The 21213-nt window shown below is 40.0% G+C and overlaps 1 protein-coding gene across 2 annotated transcripts; it reads left to right on the top strand.

Moving 5' to 3' along the window:
- The first annotated feature begins 3391 nt into the window (after positions 1-3391).
- GPNMB (glycoprotein nmb) lies at positions 3392-19753 on the top strand. 2 transcript variants are annotated; one of them, XM_032694431.1, is made up of 12 exons: positions 3392-3445; positions 4190-4343; positions 9439-9585; positions 10272-10415; positions 11714-11893; positions 12959-13117; positions 13587-13895; positions 15083-15205; positions 15925-16027; positions 16911-17116; positions 18343-18430; positions 19250-19753. In XM_032694431.1, the coding sequence occupies exons 2-12, from the start codon at positions 4274-4276 to the stop codon at positions 19401-19403; spliced, it is 1683 nt and encodes a 560-aa protein (XP_032550322.1). In that variant the 5' UTR covers positions 3392-3445; positions 4190-4273; the 3' UTR covers positions 19404-19753. The 2 variants fall into 2 exon arrangements, with proteins under 2 accessions (XP_032550322.1, XP_032550332.1); XM_032694441.1 differs by lacking the exon at positions 3392-3445 and adding an exon at positions 3488-3514.
- The last annotated feature ends 1460 nt before the right edge of the window (positions 19754-21213 follow it).

Here is a 21213-nt window from a genome sequence, read left to right as displayed (position 1 = left end):
AAAAAAAGTGTGTGGTGCAGTCTGAGGGTCAGTCTCTCTTCTCGTGCTTTGTCCTCAGCTGCTGGTCATCTGCACGAATTAGCATTTCCATGAGCAAGGAAGCCAAGTCCACCTGTGCAGGATGAGTGGACTGGGGCACTCTGTGGGTTTCAATCTCAAGGCTGAGGTCTTGTGGGAATTTGCTGATGTTGAATTCTGCAGATGATTTCTTGGATTCCCCTGTCTTCCCCACGAGGTACTTTCATGAAGCATTTTGGGGCACTGTCACACACATGGTTATGACTAAGCAGGGAGTTTAGCATTTGCAGGGAGGGACCAGTGAGAGACTCCCCTAAAAAAGCAGAGGGCTGGCATGCTCATTTGAGCCTTCCCTTAAGAGGAAGTCAAGCCGAAAATTACTTGTATCACAAAAAAATCTAAACCTCCCCTGGTACCACTTAGGCCCGTTTCTTCTTATCCAGTTGGTTGTCACCTGGAAGAAGAGATTGATCCCCACCTCACTACAATCTCCTTTCAAGTAATTGTAGAGAGTGATAAAGTCACCCCTGGGCCTCCTTTTCTCCAGGCTAAACAACCCCAGCTTCCTCAGACGTGCTGTGGTCATTCTGTGTTCCTGTACTGTCATCAAATGCCAAGTTTGGAAAAGATCTTTAGATTGCAAACAATTTTAGATTGGATATTAGGAAAAATTTCTACACAGAAAAGGTTGTCAAGCATTGGAACAGGTTGCCTAGGGAAGTGATCAAGTCACCATTCCGGGAGAAATTTAAAAGACGTGTAGATGTGGCACTTGGGGACATGGTGGACTTGGTAGTGCTGAGTTAATGGTTGGACTCAATGATTTTACAGGTCTATTCCAACCTAAAAATTCTATGATTCTATGACCAATTCCAACACAGAAATTTGGAGAAATGTATGACTGCAAGGAAATACTTTCCCATAAAAAATGGTAAAATGCACAGCTTTAGCTACTACAAAAGCAAAAAATAAAGGTACTAGAATTACTAAAAGCCTCTTTGATCAGTAGCAAGGGTTAATGCATTTTTTAGTAATAAACTGAGACTGATGATACCAGAAACTGATCAGGAGGTTTTTTCCCCGGTATAACAAGAACTGCAGACTGCTGAGGCAGCTTTGTTTACATGTTCAGTTCAGTCAGCTGATGGCCATTGTCCCATGTGAAGTGAGACACAGATGATTTCTTCCCAGAAAGGGAGTTTGTCCAGCCTTAAGCAGAGTTCCCTTGAGAGAACACTGGTAATGGCAGATAGTATTTACCTAAACATACCTGGTTGCCAAAACAAGATTGTCTCATTTTCCTTTGCTGTCTTGGCTAAAAGCCAAGTTCATTCTTCAAATCCCTTCTTTTTTTTTTTTCCTCTTCTTCTTTTTTTCCTTTCCATTTTTTTCCTTTTTTTTTAAGTTCTAGTGAGCAGTGATTAACAATTCCTGTATTCATGTTGCATTGATGGCAGTGTGATAGCAGTGTGAGCACGCCAGCTCTGTCAGTCTGGACATGCAGGTACATATGCTGTGTTCACACCCTGTCATCTGACAGGCCTTCAGGTAGCAGAGATGTGTATCTCCTCAATGAGATTTAATAACTGAGGCACCAAAGCTGTGAGATACCAAGCACTTCCTGCCCACGCACTTCTTTGTCAGATGAAGCCCTAAATCTCCCTGAATGTGTGTTTCTTTGCTAGGAGAATGCTTAGGGTATATTTTAAACCTTTTCTCCTTTGTAGTTGCACAATTCAACTCAGTTGTTTAAATTGCAAAGCTGTTTCTCAGAGACCAAGAATAATAATGTAAAAAGTATAAGGTTAATTTAAGATCTGGTAATGTTCCACCAGTTTCAAACAACTTTTCAGTGTTTCAGATAGGCTCATTTTCAGACACAGTCAGTTATGGCTGGGACATTTGGAGAAGTCAGTTCAGTTTGCAAGTGGTCTCTTCAGCCTTCACTTATCATACTTTTCCTTGGCTTTTTATTCTTATTTTCACTTCTTTTACACCTCTGTTCCTCCTAGCTCTTTCTTCTCTTCTTATATGGTTTTCTCCTCTCCTCTTTCCTTAGAAATGTTGTTGGCTGCAGCCACAGCACAAGCAGATCCAAACATTTTCTACCTCAGCCCTGCAGGAATGTGTAGTCTAAGGCTCAAGAGCTGAGTAGGGAGAATGTGAAGGATCGTAGCATCACAGTAGAGCCACCTTTTAGTTATTATCCCAGCCCTGGTGGCTTTGGATTCCTCTAACCACAGGCCTGATCTTCAGTGCCTTTGAAGTCTATTTACAACATGTTTAATAATTTCCACCAGCTGGTCCTAATTGAGACTGTCACTCAAAATTTATGTAACAATTTCATGTATCAAATAACATGGCAAAAAACTCCATCCTAACCAACTTTATTGTTTTTAGGCTGATAAATTTTTGTTTTTAATTAACAGGCATTTGTTGTCAGCAGCTTTCCTCTGGAGGTTCTCAAAACCCTCCTGGGAATGAGTGTTCAAACCACCTTTCTCCCCAGCAGACTCGTGCTGAACCACAGTGTTTGAAGGTCACTTTTCACTTCTAGGATTAACAACCTGGAAACAAAGGAGCGCAATTAATGTCCCACATGGTTTAAAAAATAACTGTGAATGGCTTCGAAACCTGACATTTCAACTGGGATGTAGCTGACTGAATAACAACAAAAATGCAACAATCACATGAGGATGTTGCAGTCATATGATTTTTTTGCATAGTCAGTCACAGCTTTGTCTTTGATTTATGCTCTCTTCCCTTTCTGCCAGATAATGTCGGCTTAGTTTAAACAAGCCTGGTATCCCTAAGGCTATTGCCTTCACCCTTCTCCTTGGTTTGCAGTAAGAAGGAGGGTTAGCTCCGGCCAGGAGGGTGCTGAAGCATGGAGTCTACATATGCAAGATGCACAAGATTGGACATCAGAGCCTGTGTTACTGAGAGAAATGCTGGCTGTGGTGCTCAAGGTAGTGATGGTAACTTACAGAGCTAATAGAAAACACTAGAAAAATGGAAGAAACTAAGAACAAACCAAAAAAAAAATAATAAGTAGTCAGAGTTCTAAAACTTCCTTCCATTGGGCAATCTTTTAATTCTGTTGACAGTGCCTTGGACTTATGGATTTCCACCTTCCCTGCTCAAAATAAAAATGGTTTAGTGTTGCTCAGCTTGGTGGTTTCTGGCTAGGCAGCGTCTCACTTACAAGTGCTGTACTTTGGGATCACTGAAACTACTATTGAATTCTCTCTTGAGGACTGTATTTGCTTCTATGCCATGTCATCTCAGCAAAGCTTGTTCTTTGCTGCAAACAGCAGTAAGAAACTTCACAAGGTTGCCAGGGCTGCAACAAAATTCAGCTGCTGCACTGCTTGCAGAACAACATCTGGGCTGGTGAAGCCTGTTGAACCTGAACCTGAACCATTAGGTGCAGAGTTTGCTAATCTGCATGTATTATGATGCTCCTCTTGAGCCATTGGTTATACCTCATTACTAGGTTGGGCAGCAAAATCTATTTTTTCTTAATCTCTAAACTCCACAAAGTTTATACAATCAAGTACTTGTCTGTGTGGGGTCATGGCAACTTGCAAGCCAGATATTGACTGGCCATCACCACACCAGGGTTATGATCGCACCTCTAACCATGGTTGCATGGGACATGCATGTACCCACTAAATGTTTAAATAACGTTTTCCTTGACAATCAAGTCTGATCAGGAGCCAAGTCAAGGCATGTGTTTGAATTGGCTGTTCTCCACTTAGTTTACAGTTGTTGCCCAGCATATGGGGAGAGCCATGTGGTTAAGAAGCGATGGGTTCATCAAATGCAGTGAGCTGTTGCAGTAACACTTGCAAATCAGGCTGGGGCAAGAATTAATTTGGATTTCTGGAAATAAATGTTCTTAATTTAAAAACAAATTAAGTACAAAAATTGATCATAGTGCAAAACTAGTATAAAAATGCCTGTGAGGTAAATGGTGTGGCTCTAAACAGGTCTCTCAGATTTCCCAGGGAATGCTGAAAGCAAAGGGAGTGAGTCATAAGCACATGAGCTGAAAGAAGCTGAAGACAAAATCATGCATCTCTGCTTAATTCCATCACATGATGAGTCCCGGGGCCCTTCATTTAATCGGAGAGCAGAGCGGTGGAGAAACTTCATTCTCACTTTGCAGCGGAGACCAGAGGAGTCACCGTACGCAGGCACCGGCCACGCTGCTCCTCTGCAGACGCTGAGCTGAGCCAGAGTCTCCTCTACCATGAGCGGTGTTCGCCACCACCTCGGATTCCTGCTCCTGGCCAAAGTGGTGCTGTGTGCTGCTGCCACACGTGAGTACTTCCTTCACCCCGTCATCTTTCCCTCCCTGCCTCTGTGGGCTCGACCACCAAAGCCAGTGCAGTAGCAACGGCTGCTCCTTGCACATGTGGCGGCTGCTGGAGCTGTGCCTGGGCACTAGTAGGTGAGAGCTAGCTCCAGCTCAGGGTTGCCTGGCTCTGGGTAGAAATGGTGCCTGAGCTGGAGAAATATACTGAGTGAGAACTGTTCAGTTATCTATTCCCTGTGCTCTACAGGTACACAGAGCTGACTGGAGCTAAGCCTTGGCTCTTGTCAACAAATTTCTAACAATATTTCCCGTGCTCAAGCATGGCTGAAAAGGCAGATGCAGGGTGGATTTCTCGCAGTTTGCTCAGCTCAGCTGTAGCTGGGAGAGGCCAGGTCATAGACAGTGCTCCCCACTGGGATCCACTGTGGATCCCCAACCCCAACCTCAGGTAGTCCAGTCAAGGAACTAGATTTGCAAGCCATCATAGGCAGAGACTGGGCTGATCTGCTTCTTTCTGGGCTCTCAGTTTGACTCCAGTATTGGGATGACTCCCTGAGCTCAGGGCGGGGAATGTAGAAGTGGGATTTTCAGCTCAAATTCCAGAATCTACAGTATGGAAATTGAAGACCTTAAAAGCTGAGCATCCATCTAGCCTTGTACCTGCCTCCAATGGGAAATAGCAGTGGATGCAGAACTGGGCAAGTCAGGCCACTTTGCCAGCTACTGATGATTTACAGGAGCAGAACTGCCTCAGCCAGATGCAGAGTCACTGTATGTAACAGTTTTTACTAGACTTTCTTCCATTCGTTCATGCACTTGCGTTTTGATTGCAACCTGTGTAAATTTTTGGGACACACTACATCCTGCCTGCAAGAAATTTCACACCTTAACTGTGCCTTACGTGAAGAAGTATCTTTCATGCGCTTAGAACCTGCTGGTTTCATTTGAGTCTCCTTAACTTTTTACTCTTAGCTTCTTCCTCTGTGCTGTTCATGATTCTGTTTTTATATTCTCCTCTGTCACCTCTTCTCCAGGCTTCAAGACATAGTCTATTTAGCTGTTCCTCAGCTGGAAAAAATTCTATCCCTTTGTAGCATCCTCACCACCTTTCTCTGTATTTTTTTCAGTTCTTTTATACTCTGCTTGAGTCACAGAGAACAGAGCAGCATGCAGTACTGTCATGGTTTGAGAAAGCTCCAAAATCCAATTCCCTAGCTCCATTCCCCCTCCCACATCTCAACCCAATGTGAGATGGGTTTTTCCAGACAAAACACACCAGACTCCAAAATGGGGGAAAGGGAATATATTACAATGACTGTACAAATAAATACTACAATACATTATATACAACCTTAGCTATCTCTACTATGACATAAGTATTTACAGTGGATCAGATCTATTCAAGACATGGAAGTATACAATGCTGTAATGCTCATATTTGTTCTTTATCTAGCCTTTTCCTAGTTTTTCAATGACCAATGAGCACTGCATTCAAAACTGTAAAGCTACAAGATCTCATCCCTGAGTTTAGAGCTAGTTTAGAGTCCCTCATTCTCAAAGTAAGGTTACATTTAACTATGCTGACTTCCATAGAGTTTGATTCTTGAGTCACTGAGTCTCACACAGTCCTCCCCTCTATTACTTTAATGCACCGTCTTCAGCAGATTAAAGAACTTTACTGTTTACCTGTTTTCCAGATTACGAATATTTTAAATTATTTTAACAATTTAGAAAGCTGGGCACTTATTCATAACTTTTGTTTCATATATCCTAATCCATCATTTATCCATCTGAAATCCTTTATTCTTATCCCACAGTAACTTAATTGCTTTATGTGCCTTCAGCAAGGGACCTCATCAAATGCTCTCTGGAACTCAAGCAGACAGTAGCAGGCAGGTCAGCCTTGTGCCCATGCTCTCTGTTTCTCTCAGCAAAACTCAGAATATGTTTGTGGGAAATGCACTCCTTTTACGGCATATCATATTAATGCATTGTCTGCTAATTCTGTTTTTCACTGCTGCTTCTACCAGTCTCTCCAATTTGAGCCTCAAACATTTTGTAATCCTCTAAATCTTCCCTGGAAGTGTTTTTAAAAACTGTCATCACATTTGCCAATTTTTTTTTCTCAGTCACTGAAGCACTGTTAAGCAAGACGTTACATGCTACCGTTAATACCTCATTTATTTCACTCTTGAATAACTTCCATACTTGGGCCACCCTATCTAGACAAATCTGTAATTTTGTTGATTTTTTCTGTAATCGGGTTTTTTTGTGCCACACTTCGTTTTCAGGGAGGTTCTCTGTCATTGCAAAGAAAAATTCCAGCACAGAAACCTCCTATGTCCTTTGTGAAAATGTAAACCAATGTATTTGACTATCCTTTTATCTTCCCTGAATGCTTCTTTTGTATCTACATCATCTCTTGGCCCTAGATTTCCCGGCAAGCTTTCCAACTTCCCTTATATTTGAAAAAAAAGAGAAAATTCGTAGTTTTTATGTTTTTGCAAGTTGTTCCTCGAATTCTTTTTGGTCTTGCTTTGTTATGTTTCTATACATAACTTTAGAAAGTTTACATTACTGTCTGATGACAAATATCAGCCTTTATACTTCTAATACACTTTTATCCTCTACATCTGAGTCATCTTTTTACTGCTGCTGTCCTAACACTGGCTTTTGTTCTCTCTTTCATGGCTAATACACTATCACAGGAAATACTGAACTTCTCATCTTTGCTACATTTTTCACCAAAATGAAAACCAGAATGAGAAATAAGAAAGTCAACTGGAGTATAAGATCTTTTCTCCTATGACCACCTCACCAAAATTATTACAGTAATCAGCTCCTTGGAGTGTAACGTTATTCTGTCTATTTCAAACTGAATTGCTCTAATTCTGGTTATGACCAACATCTGTTCTAGAGTGGTTTTCATTGTTAAAGAAGAAATACATTAAAGTTTCTTTTGCCTTCAAATTCAGCAACTGAAAATCTTCAGTTCCATGTGTTAGAGAAACCAGTGCAGAAGGCTTTCCTCTTTGTCTTGTTCTGAAGCTTGTAAAATGTTTTATATTTCATTGAACTAAACAAAGCACATCAGGGAGGCAAGAAATGCCTAAGGAGCTTGTGATTTAGAAGTAGTGACCACGGTTATTACCAAAGCTGGCCCAGAAAATGAATTCTGAATTCAAGCATTCCTACTGAAAATTCAAAATTAAAAGCATTTATAAAATTAAAAGTGATCCAGATCTTCTTGATGAATTGAGCATTTGGGAAAAAAACAATGATTGAAAAGTTTTGATCTGAGAAAATCAAAATTTTTTACTCATTAAATAATTTTTAGATAAAATCAGAGAGACTGGGAAAAAGAAACTACGAAAAATGTGTAGCCATTTAATTCAAATAAGATGACACATTAATTTAATGACCTAAAATGCAATTGAACTTGATAAGCTTTTCTGAAGTGCTTTTATAGTTGCTAATCTGTTTTTTTCCTGAGTAAAGTTTCTGAAGGACAACATTACCAAACTCTTCTTCTGACCAAGACTGAAAAAAATACATCATGTGATACAGGTCATTAAGTAAATACCAGTCATGATGTTATGCTTAGCTCACATCAAAATATATTAAATCTGCAGGAAAGACTTGATTCAAGTGATTTAAGTGAGACTGCAGGGAGTTCCTGTAGGGCAAAAGACTGTGGGAGGTTATGTTTCTAAGTGCAAAATGTGTTCTTTTCCTCAAACCTTTCAGTCCTCAAGACTGGGGAGAGAGCTACCATCATCAGCTCAGAGTTGAGATGGCACTGGCCGAGGGATGTCCTTCCTGCCCAGCAGAAATCTCACTGGGTAATAAAACATAATGAGAAAGCAGCTCCTGCCTCTTCTTCAGCACTGTTTTTTTGGTTCTCCCTTGCAATAAAATTAGGAGTCACACACCTCTGAAGACTGTGCTTTAACTGGCTACACCTGCTCTGGGCCTTTTCCAAAGTCTGGAGAAATTCCAACACAGCCAGTTAGGTTACAGCACGCAGGGCCATTCTTGCCCTTCTTACAGGTCTCTGCATTTCCCTTGAAGTCATCGAGAACTTTGTTGCACTGAATCTAAATCTCAGAAGCATTCTGTGTCAGCTACCTTTACAAGAAAGCCATGGGAAACAGAAATCCTAACTTCCTTGATGTTGTGAATGGCACGCCCAGCAGTCACCTTTCCTGCTTAACATGACAGAGTTCTTTAAAGCCTCCAGGCTCTAATGGAACTCTGCCCATGAACCTACATACGCACATATTTTTATGGCATCCTACAGTGGCTGACGTGTTCCTAGAGGTTACTCGGATATTTACTTTGCTTTTCACTATGTGTTCTTTGCAACAGAAAGAGGGATCCCAGAAGCATGAGAAAAGTTTGAGCCCATCATTTGTAGTAATATGAGAAGAAAGAGGTTATTGATGTTATTTAATATCTGAGCCATTTTTAAGTAATACGCATGAAGCTAATATGTTATTGTTGTTATATTACAAACACATTGAATTTACTATTCAGCTCTAAATTTCCTTTTCTGGAAATACCAGTTTCTGTTATAATTGGTTCCACCCCTCCCACCCAAACCACTAGCCAACTCACCAGAGGAGCTTCACTGAGCCAAAATTAATTCCTGGCATAACTTACACTAGAGCACAACTCAGACACAGAGTGAATTTATCCCATTAGCCTTTTACTCATACATTTATTACCACACAGGTTGTCAGAAATCAAGCAACCTCTATATAGCCAGCCTGACTGTTGCAGGGTTGTGTCAATTATATAAACAATTACTCTGATATGGTCAAAATGTTGCAAAACTTTTTATTCTTTCTCTGGAAAGCTTGTAATACTACAAGTAGGAAAAAAATATCAGTCTGACAGCGGTGGAATTGTCTTTATGTTGATCATAGTTGATGTGTTTATAGCTAACATGATAAAATGAACTAACTTTCTACTGGTGAAAAGTTTTCTATCAGTATAAGAATATAATTATAATCAGAAGGCCGTTCAGCACAAGAGCAATATCTTTATAGAGTGTTAGGGAAAATGGCATTACATTACATGTTTGGTTTTCTCTCTAGGGTTTCAAGATGTACTGAGCTATGGAAGTACTTCTGCCACATCCTACAAGAAGCTACAAGGCTGGTCTAGCGATCAAAATATATGGAATGAAAAGCTTTATCCTGTCTGGGAAGAAGGAGATCCCAGATGGAAGGACTGTTGGAAAGGTGATTGCACATACGCATTTCAAAGATACTTAAAAAAAATGGCCAGGAAATCCACCTCATTGCATGGTGCAGGTGCTTCAGTACATTTTCATAGGGGCAATATCCACTGCTGCAGAGAACAGCAAATTAGAGATGATTGGCTTTGGTATCATTCCCAGTAGGTTGTCTGAGGAAGCAGAACAGTGAGCTATTACATAAAATGCTTTCCCGTGACTACTAGTCTCAGACATTAATACTCAGTAAGAAGGGCTCTAGGACAGTCCATTATTTGAAACATGCCCTAGAGGACAGCTAGCTTCAACTGCTACCTCAGTAGGGCACATGGGCTTCAGTTTGACAGCTTTGGCAAAGATCCTGTTTATTATCACCTGGCCTGAGCTGCATCCCTGGGGAAAAACAAAAATTTTCTCCTTTGGAATATATTGACTCCTGTGCGTAGAAAACTATTCTTAGCCCTATGAAGGAAATTTATGGCACACCAATAAGTGATGTGGGGGGATATGATGAGTCCCTCTGTTTGTTTTAAGTTGGGGTTTTCATAAAAGTGCAAGTGACTCAGAAGCATGAAACCCCTTAGAAGCAGAGTAATCAATTAAGCATTTCTCATGTAAATAGTGCACAGTTGATGGTAGCTTCTGCTCTGATGCATCCTTTACTGCAGTGAAGACCCATTTTCTTTTCTACAGGTGGAAGGGTGACAGCCAAATTGGATACTGATAGCCCAGCACTGGTAGGATCCAACGTGACCTTTGTTGTCACTCTCCAGTTTCCTAAGTGCCAGAAGGAAGATAATGATGGCAACATAGTATACAAGAGAAACTGTACCCAGGGTAGGTAATGGCAATTTCCCTGCACTATACACATATCTGCCTGGTGCTGGTGTGAACATATCATGAAGCTTTGAAAGCATCACAGGTGCACCCTATGAACAACAGCCAAGTCGCTTTTGACTCATAACAATACTTGTGCCTACCTAGCCTGTGCCACACGTTTCTTTCCTGAGAAGATCACTGTGGTATTTTTCATGTTCTGCCCCACTATATATAATGACCAGGTAATTTAAGATTGACCATCACTATAAAATTGCCTTCCCAAAACATTAATTTGGCTTCCTAACAGAACTATTACTGCTTTTCAGCTCAGGCACAACATTGTACAGTCACACTGTTTTCTTCCAAACTTACAAAGCTGTAAATTTATAATACTGGGATTTTTTTTTTCAGTTAGGAATTGTAGAATTCAATAACCATATCTGCATCCTGAAAAACCCTCAAGAAAGAGTAAATCTGATACTCCCACATTTTAAGAACTAAAAAACAAACAAAAAGATTCAAAAGTCAAGCAATGTTTTCCTCAAAGAATGACCTCCTTTCATCTTATTTACTGTTACATGGAGCAAAAAAAACTATCATAATTTCAGTGTTTGAAGCTGCTGGATCCAGAATTAAACACACTGTTGTACCTTTCATGCTCTGAATCCATAAAAGTTCAACAAATTTCTAAATGATTAAAGTAATTTTCATTTCAAGGAATATCAGCAATTTTTTTATCAGCCTAAGTTCTAGTTTTTAACTGTCTATTGTTTTGTTAACAGTTGATATCCATTCTCTACTTAATATCTCCTTTGCTGTTTGGGAGAGGAAACTCTCTGTCTATTATTCAGAAAAGAACTGAAATTCATGTTTAAGTTATTAAACAATGTCATAGAAAACTTTTCTGACAAAACAGTCACTTCCTCACAGTGCTTCCATGGCCAATGTTTCTACTTAAAATTTTAGATCCTGCTTGCCAAATATTCAGGTAGCCCCATTAACTTCAGTGAAACAGTAGCCCCCTGCGTACTCGACAGCAAGATTTTGGGCAAGCAATTTAAATTGTGTCTGGCCCATGAAACAATCAAATTTTTTTAAACTTCTAGATAAAATAACATGAAGATGAAACAATTCAGTGTTTATATTAAAACCAAAACAAAGCATAGTCTCAGAAAAAGAAATGGATGTCAGTCTAAAAATACTCCACCTTGTTGTTTAGGTGTGATAACTCCTATAACCGGGGGTGCCTGCCTCCTGTTACCTGACTTTCTGCACATTTCTCAGTTGACCAGAACTCATCTTATTTCTACCCTTAGATCCTCCAACTGCTGAGGATCAGCAAGTCTATGTCTACAACTGGACTGAATGGATTGACAACTGTGTCTGGGAAAACTGCACAAGCAATTACAGTCGTAATGTATTCCCAGATGGGAGACCTTTCCCTCACCACCCTGGCTGGAGGAGAAGGAACTTTGTCTACGTGTTTCACACATTTGGTTAGTACCACAACACGTGCCTTGGTTTGGGTGATGCTGCAAAGCTTATATTCACTTTGTACACTAACTTGTTCATCAAATATGTTTCAATTAAAGTCCTTTCAAAAAGATTCCACCCTCTTGAGTGGAGATACTGAATTCATTTGCCACTTTCCAGAGAGGCCATCAGATCTTTGGTCTGAAAAGCATGGATTACCAGAAGATTCTCTTTAAATCTACATTCACAGTACTACCACTGAAGAATATTAATTTCCTTTCAGTAGTACTCAAAATCCTTTTCTAGGAAAATGGAAGGCCTGAGCAAGTCAGTCATATGATTTTTTGACTGTTCACTGACACTTCAGGCTCTTAAACTGAAGAGAACATAGCGCTGTATATCATCAGTTTAACGGTGCAGCACTTCTTGCCTCTGGGGAGGTGAGAACTGCCACTGACTGTGTGACACTGGTCTGGTCACAGATGCTGATTTTCAGTGTTTCCTGCTCCTGAGTATGTAATGGTTGGGCTATTCCTGCCATTGGCTAGGTGCTAAATCTTGGGTAAATCAGTATTATTGTCAGTATTGTCAGAGCATGTGTAATAATAATGTTCCAAATTTTATGTAGAGGTGATAGTATTTATCTACCTGAATCAGGTCTGTTAAAAAGACAAATAAGCAAATATACACAAATGGTTCTAGGGTGTGAAAAAAAAAGATATTATATCTTCTGGCTACACTGAAAGCAAACACAAGATCTCTTAAAAGGCCTGACACCATTCACTACATAATCTTAATGACTTACTGTAGCAATTGCTTTGGAAAGATGTAGATGCTTTGGCAAATTTTTCTTGGATTAGTGAATTTGGGACCTCCTTCTGACAACTTTGAAAAAACACAGAAATAACGAGAGTAAACACATTGTAAAAGTATTTAGTCTTCCAGAAACACCTGCCAGATTACTGGAAGAGAATGCTAAACTATTTGTTTTGATTTAGACAATCCAAGATTCTCAGAGATATTGCCTCTCATAAAACAACTTGTGTCTAGGCTGAAGGGGAAAACATAAGGTTCATGTTCTCTTTCAGGTCAGTATTACCAAACAACAGGACGATCTTCAGCAAAGTTTTCGGTCAACACAGCAAATATCACTCTTGGTAAACACGTGATGGCAGTGTCCATTTACAGGAGAGGGCACTCAGGATACGTTCCAATTGCCAGAGCAAAAGCCATTTACTCTGTAACAGGTGAGTGTGCTGGAATAAGCTGTAATAAAATACTGGGGGTATTTGTTGTTTAGATGTCAAAAGAATTCAGCACAAGCATGTTCTGGCATGAGAGGACATTGGTCCAAGAAAGAATTTTAATATGAAAAAGGAGTCTCTGGTAAACTGCCTTGAGTAGAGCAAGTGACTTTTGTGTCTAGCTCAGTAATGACACCTCTACTTTGTAATGAAAAATTACTTATTAAAGGAAATGCAATCTTCCACAGATGTCTCTGATTCCCCATTTGTTCCCATACTTTTCTGGGTAGCTGTTTCCTACTGACATTCAGTCATCAGATCATAAATCGAATTAAAGTAGAAGATACTAATGTTAAAGATACTAATGTCTCATATTCTGATTGTTGCTGTTCAGGGACTTTGGAGCCATTTGTTGTTTGCAGCCAGGCATCTATGCTTTATTTATTTACTCCTTTTTTTTTTTCCCCTCCAGACAAAATTCCAATATTCGTGAATATGTTCCAAAAACATGACCGTAACATCTCAGACTCCATTTTTATCAAAGACTCACCAATTACATTTGATGTGAATATCCATGATCCCAGCTACTATCTTAACAACTCTGCCATCTCCTACAAGTGGAACTTTGGAGATGGAAGTGGCTTATTTGTAGCCAGCAGTTCTAGTACATCTCACACTTACACTCTGCAAGGAAACTTCACTCTGAATTTAACTGTCCAAGCCATTATTCCTGTGCCCTGCCGGCCAGTAACACCCACGGGACCACCCCCCACCCCAGCAGGTAAGAATTTATCAAAAAACAGTAGCATTTGGAGCTATGCTAAAATTCTAACTTCTGATATTTTAAGTTCATATCTTTAGAAGGTTTACTGTCATCATGAAAGAGCTGCAAGGCTCTGCAAACCCTCCATAACTTGGTTTAGAGACAGAATCAATAGCATAAACTCTTCTATGACTCTGTGGTAGGGATCAGTTACATATTTAACACATTATGTACCCAGTTCTACCAGCACAGTGACAGCATACAGGTGTCTCCAAGTGGACATACAGTACATGTAAATTTGATTGTATAACCCCTACCACACCAGGTCAGGAGATTTTAGCCTTGCATACTCAGGGTCATCTTCTGAAGGAAGATGTAAATTTAAAGTGAGAAAGAGGTACTTCAGAACACCCTTGCAAGTTCCTTTCTGGATTGCATTAAATTCTACCCAAAATTAAATGAGATTGGATCGAACTAGAACAACTTAGTCATATTCAAAAATACGGGATTTCCACATGGCTTTAACCCAAAACAGCTTTTCCACTTTAAATTTATTGACTATCATATTTCAGAACAACTTTCATCATGTTCAGCATTTGGTTTATGATCTCAGAGAGTTTTAAGGTTTGCAGAAGGCCTGCAGTTTCAGCTATAATACTACTACTCTGAGATTGTAAATGTGGCTATATTTTTCAAATTTCATATTTTTAATATGTGTTTTTACCAAAATGTTGAGTGAGAATCAAAAATGAAAGGAAAGATATAATTTTCACCACTTCCCCTCTTCATTTTTCTACTAGCTGTAATGTAGAGCAGTTGGAAAATACCAGCTTTTAAAGAAAGCATTTAAAACCTTTTATCTGCCTTTGAATTTCTTATATAGTTGATTTGGGGATTTCAAAGAAGTGTTTAATTATATTGCACCTTGTAGTCTCCCTTTTATTTCACAGAGATGGGTGACTAGTAAGGTGGCTTTTAGAGTGAGGCTACCCAGGCCACTCCAGGGTTCTACAGCTGGGCACGTGTGTTTTCTTTAGGGATTATTGCCATGATCCCATACAGATACAAACATGACTGCTCAGCTGCAAACCAAAGTCACTAATGACCTATGGAATGAAGGCAGCTGGAACATATGGCCATGTTCAGAATACCCCTAAGTAGAGCTTGTTCTAAAGTTGTCTATCTAATCCTTTTTCCTCAAACAGTAACAACCGGAGCGTCTTCTGATTCAGACTCTTCTGCCATTGTTGAGTCAATGGAGGATAATCCTGATGGAGGTTGCCATATTTACAGAAATGGATACTATAGAAGTGGTATCTCTGTCGTAGGTAAGGACATGGTCAACACCTGAACAAAGGAATGGTGCTAACAATGTACAAAAAAGTATGGTAGCAATAGTATTTGTTTAGATGACATTTTGTAAATACATGAGACCCACATGTCCTTCTTACAGACATAGTCAAGAGTTTTAAAGACTAATGTAGAGACATCTAACTGGCTGACTTTAGTTTCTTCATGCACTCTGCCAGGACCTAGTGGTAGAGGTTATGGTCCCTTGGTTTCAGACACAGGAGGCTGGGCTTTGTTCTGGATGCTTGCTGATGGCTGACCCCATGCTACGTGTGGTGTTTCCAGGCACTTGGGCTGGAAAATGGCTGGTAGGGATGTGCACAGTATCATTTCTCTATATATCATCAGCTTCTGAACCTGCCACGCCAGGAGCATATTGGCTGAGGAGGGGGCTTAAATAAGGTTGAACTGACCTTTGAATGCAGAGAAGTCACATGCAGTGGAAAGTGATTTAGAAAAGTAAGTAAGAAAATAATAAAAATGGGGAAAAGAAGCAGAGCAGAAAGGAGCAGCCTCACAGGGAAAGCATTGGTAAAGTTTCTCAACTTTCAAACCACTCAAGAGGAGTGCTAAGAGGGAGAAGAGGTTGTGGAAAACAAGACCTGAACTGAGCATCTGCCAAACACTTGAGGTTCAGTATGCACAGACTTCAGAGCTTGTCATGTGTCCTACCGTTGACATGTGTTTCCTCTTCCAGAGGGAATCCTTGAGGTAAATATTATTCAGATGACAAGCATCCAGATGACAGAAAGTCAAGCTGAAAACTCACTGGTTGACTTTGTTGTTACCTGCCAAGGGAGGTAAGTGTGTGAATGAAGTGGTCAGTGTTCTCTCTTTAAAAATAACTAGGTGCTGGAATGCTGTCTGCGCTTAGATGCAGCTGTATGAACAACATTTGGAAACTGCAATGTTTCTATTTCTTGACTAGAACTAAAGATAATGCAAGTCTCATTTGTAAACTGTGGCAACAGAGGTTACTGCCAGGCACTTAGGATTTAGAGCAAACATTGAGTCTCAGTAAAAATAACAGAACTGGAATTGTGGGAAGAAACAATTCTGTATTTTCCTGGCAAGAAAAGATTTTAGCACCTATGTAAAATGGGAATCAGTTTACTGAAATTGTAAAGAAATCTTTCCTTTTTGGACATGATTTTTTGACACTTAGAGTAAGTGGGCATGTCCAAGCAATTTCTTGGATAGGAAAACATTGCACTAATAGTCCTAGCTCTTTTCAGATTATAGTTGAGAGGACTAAGTACAAGAATCACCCTGGTAATACAACTGGAAAACAATTATACTCTCTTAAGCTAGTGTTTTCTTTTTTGACATGTGATACTACTTACAAGAATCTGCATTCCTTTCTTAATTATGTGTATTAAAGGTAATGGACTTTATAAGTTGATTTGATACAGGTAATTTTGTGATCACCATAAAATGTTAAATGATAAGCAGAACAAACAGATAACTATATAGATTGTATATATGCATTCTAAATAAAATCCAAATGTACATATATAAAGGTATGTAAAAAGTATATATAGTATTAATAAAACACTCTTAAATCACCATACTGCCACTGATGTTAACAGGCACCAGCATAAAACTGGTGTACCAGTGCAATGCGTCTGTGAACCGGGCTAACAGGACTCCACAGATGCAATGTGTTCTCTCTTCCCATCCCAGTCTGCCCACAGATGTCTGCACAGTAGTTTCTGACCCCACTTGCCAGGTGTCCAAGAGTGTGGTATGTGACCCCGTCACCATCAGCGATGAATGTTTACTCACTATCAGGAGATCTTTTGAGGAACCTGGAACATACTGTATAAACATCACCTTGGGTGATGACTCAAGTCAAGCCCTTGCCAGCGCACTGATTGCTGTAAATGGAGGTGAGTCCACACAGAGCAGATGTGGTTTGTCTGTGAATAGCTTCTCCCTGTGGTCATTTCACTGCAGGGGAAAGAGCACAGGAATATATATGGGGGTTTTTTTTATGCCTGGCGGTCTCAGCTGAGACTGCACCAGCTTGTGTGAGAGTTGATGCAAAGATAAAGAGACAATTATTTCCCTATGGGAATTTTAGGTGTTAGACCTCTGTTGATCTATGTTTATGATCCAATGAGTAAGGTAATTATGCAAACTTTTCAGTATTACAGAGTATGAACAGTTCTTAAGCCATAATGTATTTTTCTGCAGAAAACTCTGTTGGGCAGAAAAGCAGGTGGGGGACATACCCACACATGGAGAAATAGCAGAAACAGAGAGGAATTCAGCTCACTTGATACAGAATCAAAGTCTGCAGCAGAGTTGGCTCCCCTAGGCCCTCTTTGTATCCCATTAACCTTGACCAGGTTTCTATTTCTACATGAGGATAAGATGAAGCAGGTTCTGGAATGATCTGTGTGACATCCATTGACTACAGGGTCTGCCCAGGGTAACTATTTCAGAACAGGAGGTTTATCTTTGTTTGGAGGAGTATCACTGTACCTTGCTCATAGCTATCCAAGCAGTCTTTGACAGAACCAGGTGCTAAACTCAGCCTCAGTCAGAAGTCTAAATGATCATGCTGTCTCTCTGCTTCCACTCCATTGCCCTCCTGACTTCCCATTACAATGTCCTAGTGACTCTTCTGAACTCTTTAATTGCTATCAGCCAAGAAACTGACCCTTTGTGGTATTTTTTCACAGTATTTTTGGCTGACTTTACTGAATCTAGGTATAAATTTATCTGTACTCCAACCAGTTCATTATGACTAAGGCCCAATGCCAGAGCTGTAAGTGCATTCTGGCTCCTAAAGACGAAAATAAGCATGCAGAAGGATTTTCCAAAACTGTATTCACAAAGGCCTTCAGCCCAACAAGGCTGGTCTGCCTAGGTCTCCTCCAGAGGGCAAAGCTGAGTTGTCCTTTGGGGCTTCCACTATAATCAAAGCAGATTAGCTTCATCTCCTGGCGTGAAAAAGCACCACCTCCTGCCAGTCACTGACCTCCAATGCTTAATGTATTAGAGCTACTTCAGTCCATACAGCAATGAAGTAAAAATGGGATTTTCTTTAGAAAGTCTATCTCAGTGTAAAACAGGCTAACTTTTAATCATTCTGTTTTCTGAACTCTAGGATCATCATACAGAACAACAGAAAGCGTGTTTATCTTCCTTGGCTTGTTGGCAGTTTTTGCCACCATTGGGGCATTTGTCCTTTACAAGTAAGTTGCTAGTTTCTGTGATTAAAAACAGTTCAAGGAACTGTCAAAATATAAAGTTTAAATCAACAAACCAAGTAACTTAAAGTAGCTGTAACTATACTTTTGTTTCTTTATCATTACAGTTCACAAACATTTTGGCAAATATTTAAGAAAATGAGATTATTGGCTTAGGCTACAAAACCACTGGAAAATATGCAGATGTTAAGGGTTTTCATAGAAAATTATGTTCTGTGCCCATAAGCTACTAATACTAGCAGGCGTGGGAATTGCATGTAAGCAGAAAGCAAACTCAAACTGCATGATGTGATTTATATATGCAGAGAAACTGAACAAACAGAAATTTAATTTAGCTCTAAAACTCTTACAAGAAGTGTTTGCAAGTGACTGACAGATTGAGAATTAATCACCAAAATTCTTCATTAAATAATTAACAAATAAACTCTTTGGGAAAAAGGTGGTGGGGATGCAAGACAGTAGTTCACAGAAGCACATGTTACTACAATATTAGCTTAGTTGTTTCTCATGAGACTTTAAGACTGCACCAAGACTCCTGAGCCAAGTGTGTGCTCACCCTTCACAGTCAGTGGTGAGAAACACGCACCTCCACAGAGCAACAGCTCTCCACCAAGCAAGGGAACCTTCTCTTTAACCAGGCCCTAATCACCACTACTGACCAGCCATTAGATGGGACTGGACAGGGAAGGAGGAGAGAGAATGTATGATGAATAAATGATTAATGCTCTTATGCACTAGTCACATGCTAAATGTGGACTTTCATTTAAATGTCTTTTAGCAACTAACTGTGCACATTCCTTGCAGGAGATACAAGCAATACAAGCCTATTGAGAGAAGCGCAGGACAAACAGAGAAGCAGGAGGGACTCACTGCTTACTTCAGCAGTTTCAAAGCTGTTTTCTTCCCTAATAGCATTGAGAGAAATCCTCTGCTGAAGAGTAAACCAGGCATTGTGTAAACCTTTAGTCTAACACCGACTGTTAGATTAAGAACAGAACTCATATTGAATCGTACTTTAATGGGGCTTTCTTGTTATTAAAAAACAGGGAGTAAGGTGAAAGCACATATAGAGGGAATGATAACTTTTGGGGCTTGGTGCAATTAGAAACATTAAAGTAGTCCTTTGTAGAAAACAAGGAAGTAGTTTTAAGCACTTGCTGTTCTTGCTTGTGATCCAGGATAAACTCTTCTGAATAACTAACTGCCCCCCACTCCCACACACTTATCTGGGCTTTCTTACTTCTAGGTTAACAACCTGCAAAATTAATCATATCTATAATTTGGAAGGGGGGAAAAAAAAGGTAAATTTAAAAAATAAATAAATAAATAAATAAACAAAAAACAAAAAAACAAAAACAAACAAACAAAAAACAAAAAAAAAAAAAAAACAAAAAAAAACAAAAAAAAAACCAACCCAACAACCAAGCAACTTGTAAACAGTTTTTATTGCTGCTTACTGCCTTAGCAGGATTCATGTCTTTGCTCGAAAGAGAGACATGGGGGGCAGGCACGTGTTATGCCTGTGGAATGAAACGTGCCATGGCCTATTCCCAGGCATTGACACCAAACTGCTGCTGCTGTTACACTGTTCGGGAGGTCCTAGCACAGGCTTGCCCTGGGCAGTCTAGCTCCCCACCAAGCAAACCCTGGATTCTGGGAACCACCAGAAGGGACAGTTCCCCACTGGGAGTTTGGCAGCTGCCACCCTGTTTTGCAGGGTTCAATATCATGGGCGCAGCTCGTTAAATTCCAGTTGGCCTCAGGGCCAGAAAACAGGGTTGGACATGGCTACCAGTGCATGAGTCTCACTGTAAACTAAGCCACGGACACCCGAGCAACAAGATGAGGCCTATCGGCTTGGCTCTCCCTGTCCAAACTTTTACTCATGTAAAATCCTGAGATGCAATTGCTGATGCTGTCTTTGTCTCCTTTGTTTCCATTGGTCTTGAGAGACCGGATTGGCACCACCGCTCCCCAGAGGGCAGATGTGTGGATATATGCTCTACATACAGGGGTCAGCAGAAGGAGGGGTCTAGCAGGAAGGGGTAGCATTCAACTCCCTTTCCCCCTTCTCTTTTCATTTCTCTCTCTCCTGCTGTAAAGACACAGCAATTTCTGCTTGCTCCTACATCCCTCTTTGACCACTTAATCAAATAAATGAAAGCCCCAATATAAATAAAGCACTATGTTCCAGTTTCTGCTTTTGCACGATGCAGCTTAGAAAATATAAACTTAAGCAAAACCAATGTGCCTTGTTCACTCTAGCTGCAATTCTGTGTTAAAAAAACTAACTCTGAGGCTTTTCCCAAGTGATCTGTCTTTGTAGCCACACATGGTCACCACTCAGCATTGCGGCATTTCAGTGTCAGATCAGCAGCAAACTGCTGAAGGCTTGGTCACAGGATGATGACAAAAGGACAGTATCTTATCCGTAGCAGGGAAAAGGTTGCTAAAGAGCTTTACTGAGATGAGTAAGCAGATCAAAAATGCTTTATAGTTCGTGTTCCATAAAAGCCCTGCTGTTAATAGTAAAGGTTATAACCAAAATAGAGGCTGGCAATGACCTTACACAATCAATTTCTAAACACTGAATTCTTTGAAGATCTATATTTCAAGATAGTTACCTTGTTTACTGTGTCTTGAAACATCTCTGATATATGGTATTTTCAGGCAATATATAAGCATAAACACACTTTCCTACTGTTTTAGCAGATCCATCAAACGCTCATCAGCCTATTTTTTTCTTTTTTTTTCCCAGGTTTTCCCAT

This window comes from Chiroxiphia lanceolata, chromosome 1 (assembly GCF_009829145.1).
Source record: "Chiroxiphia lanceolata isolate bChiLan1 chromosome 1, bChiLan1.pri, whole genome shotgun sequence".
NCBI classification, from domain to species: Eukaryota; Metazoa; Chordata; class Aves; order Passeriformes; family Pipridae; genus Chiroxiphia; species Chiroxiphia lanceolata.
This window is presented reverse-complemented; position numbering and strand designations above follow the sequence as displayed.

Excerpts from the sequence above, each read along its gene's own strand:
- GPNMB (XM_032694431.1), top strand. The coding sequence starts at position 4,274 with ATGAGCGGTGTTCGCCACCACCTCGGATTCCTGCTCCTGGCCAAAGTG. Across the intron at positions 13,896-15,082 it reads ACCACCCCCCACCCCAGCAG|TAACAACCGGAGCGTCTTCT; the intron begins GTAAGAATTTAT and ends TTCCTCAAACAG. Across the intron at positions 17,117-18,342 it reads ACTGATTGCTGTAAATGGAG|GATCATCATACAGAACAACA; the intron begins GTGAGTCCACAC and ends TCTGAACTCTAG.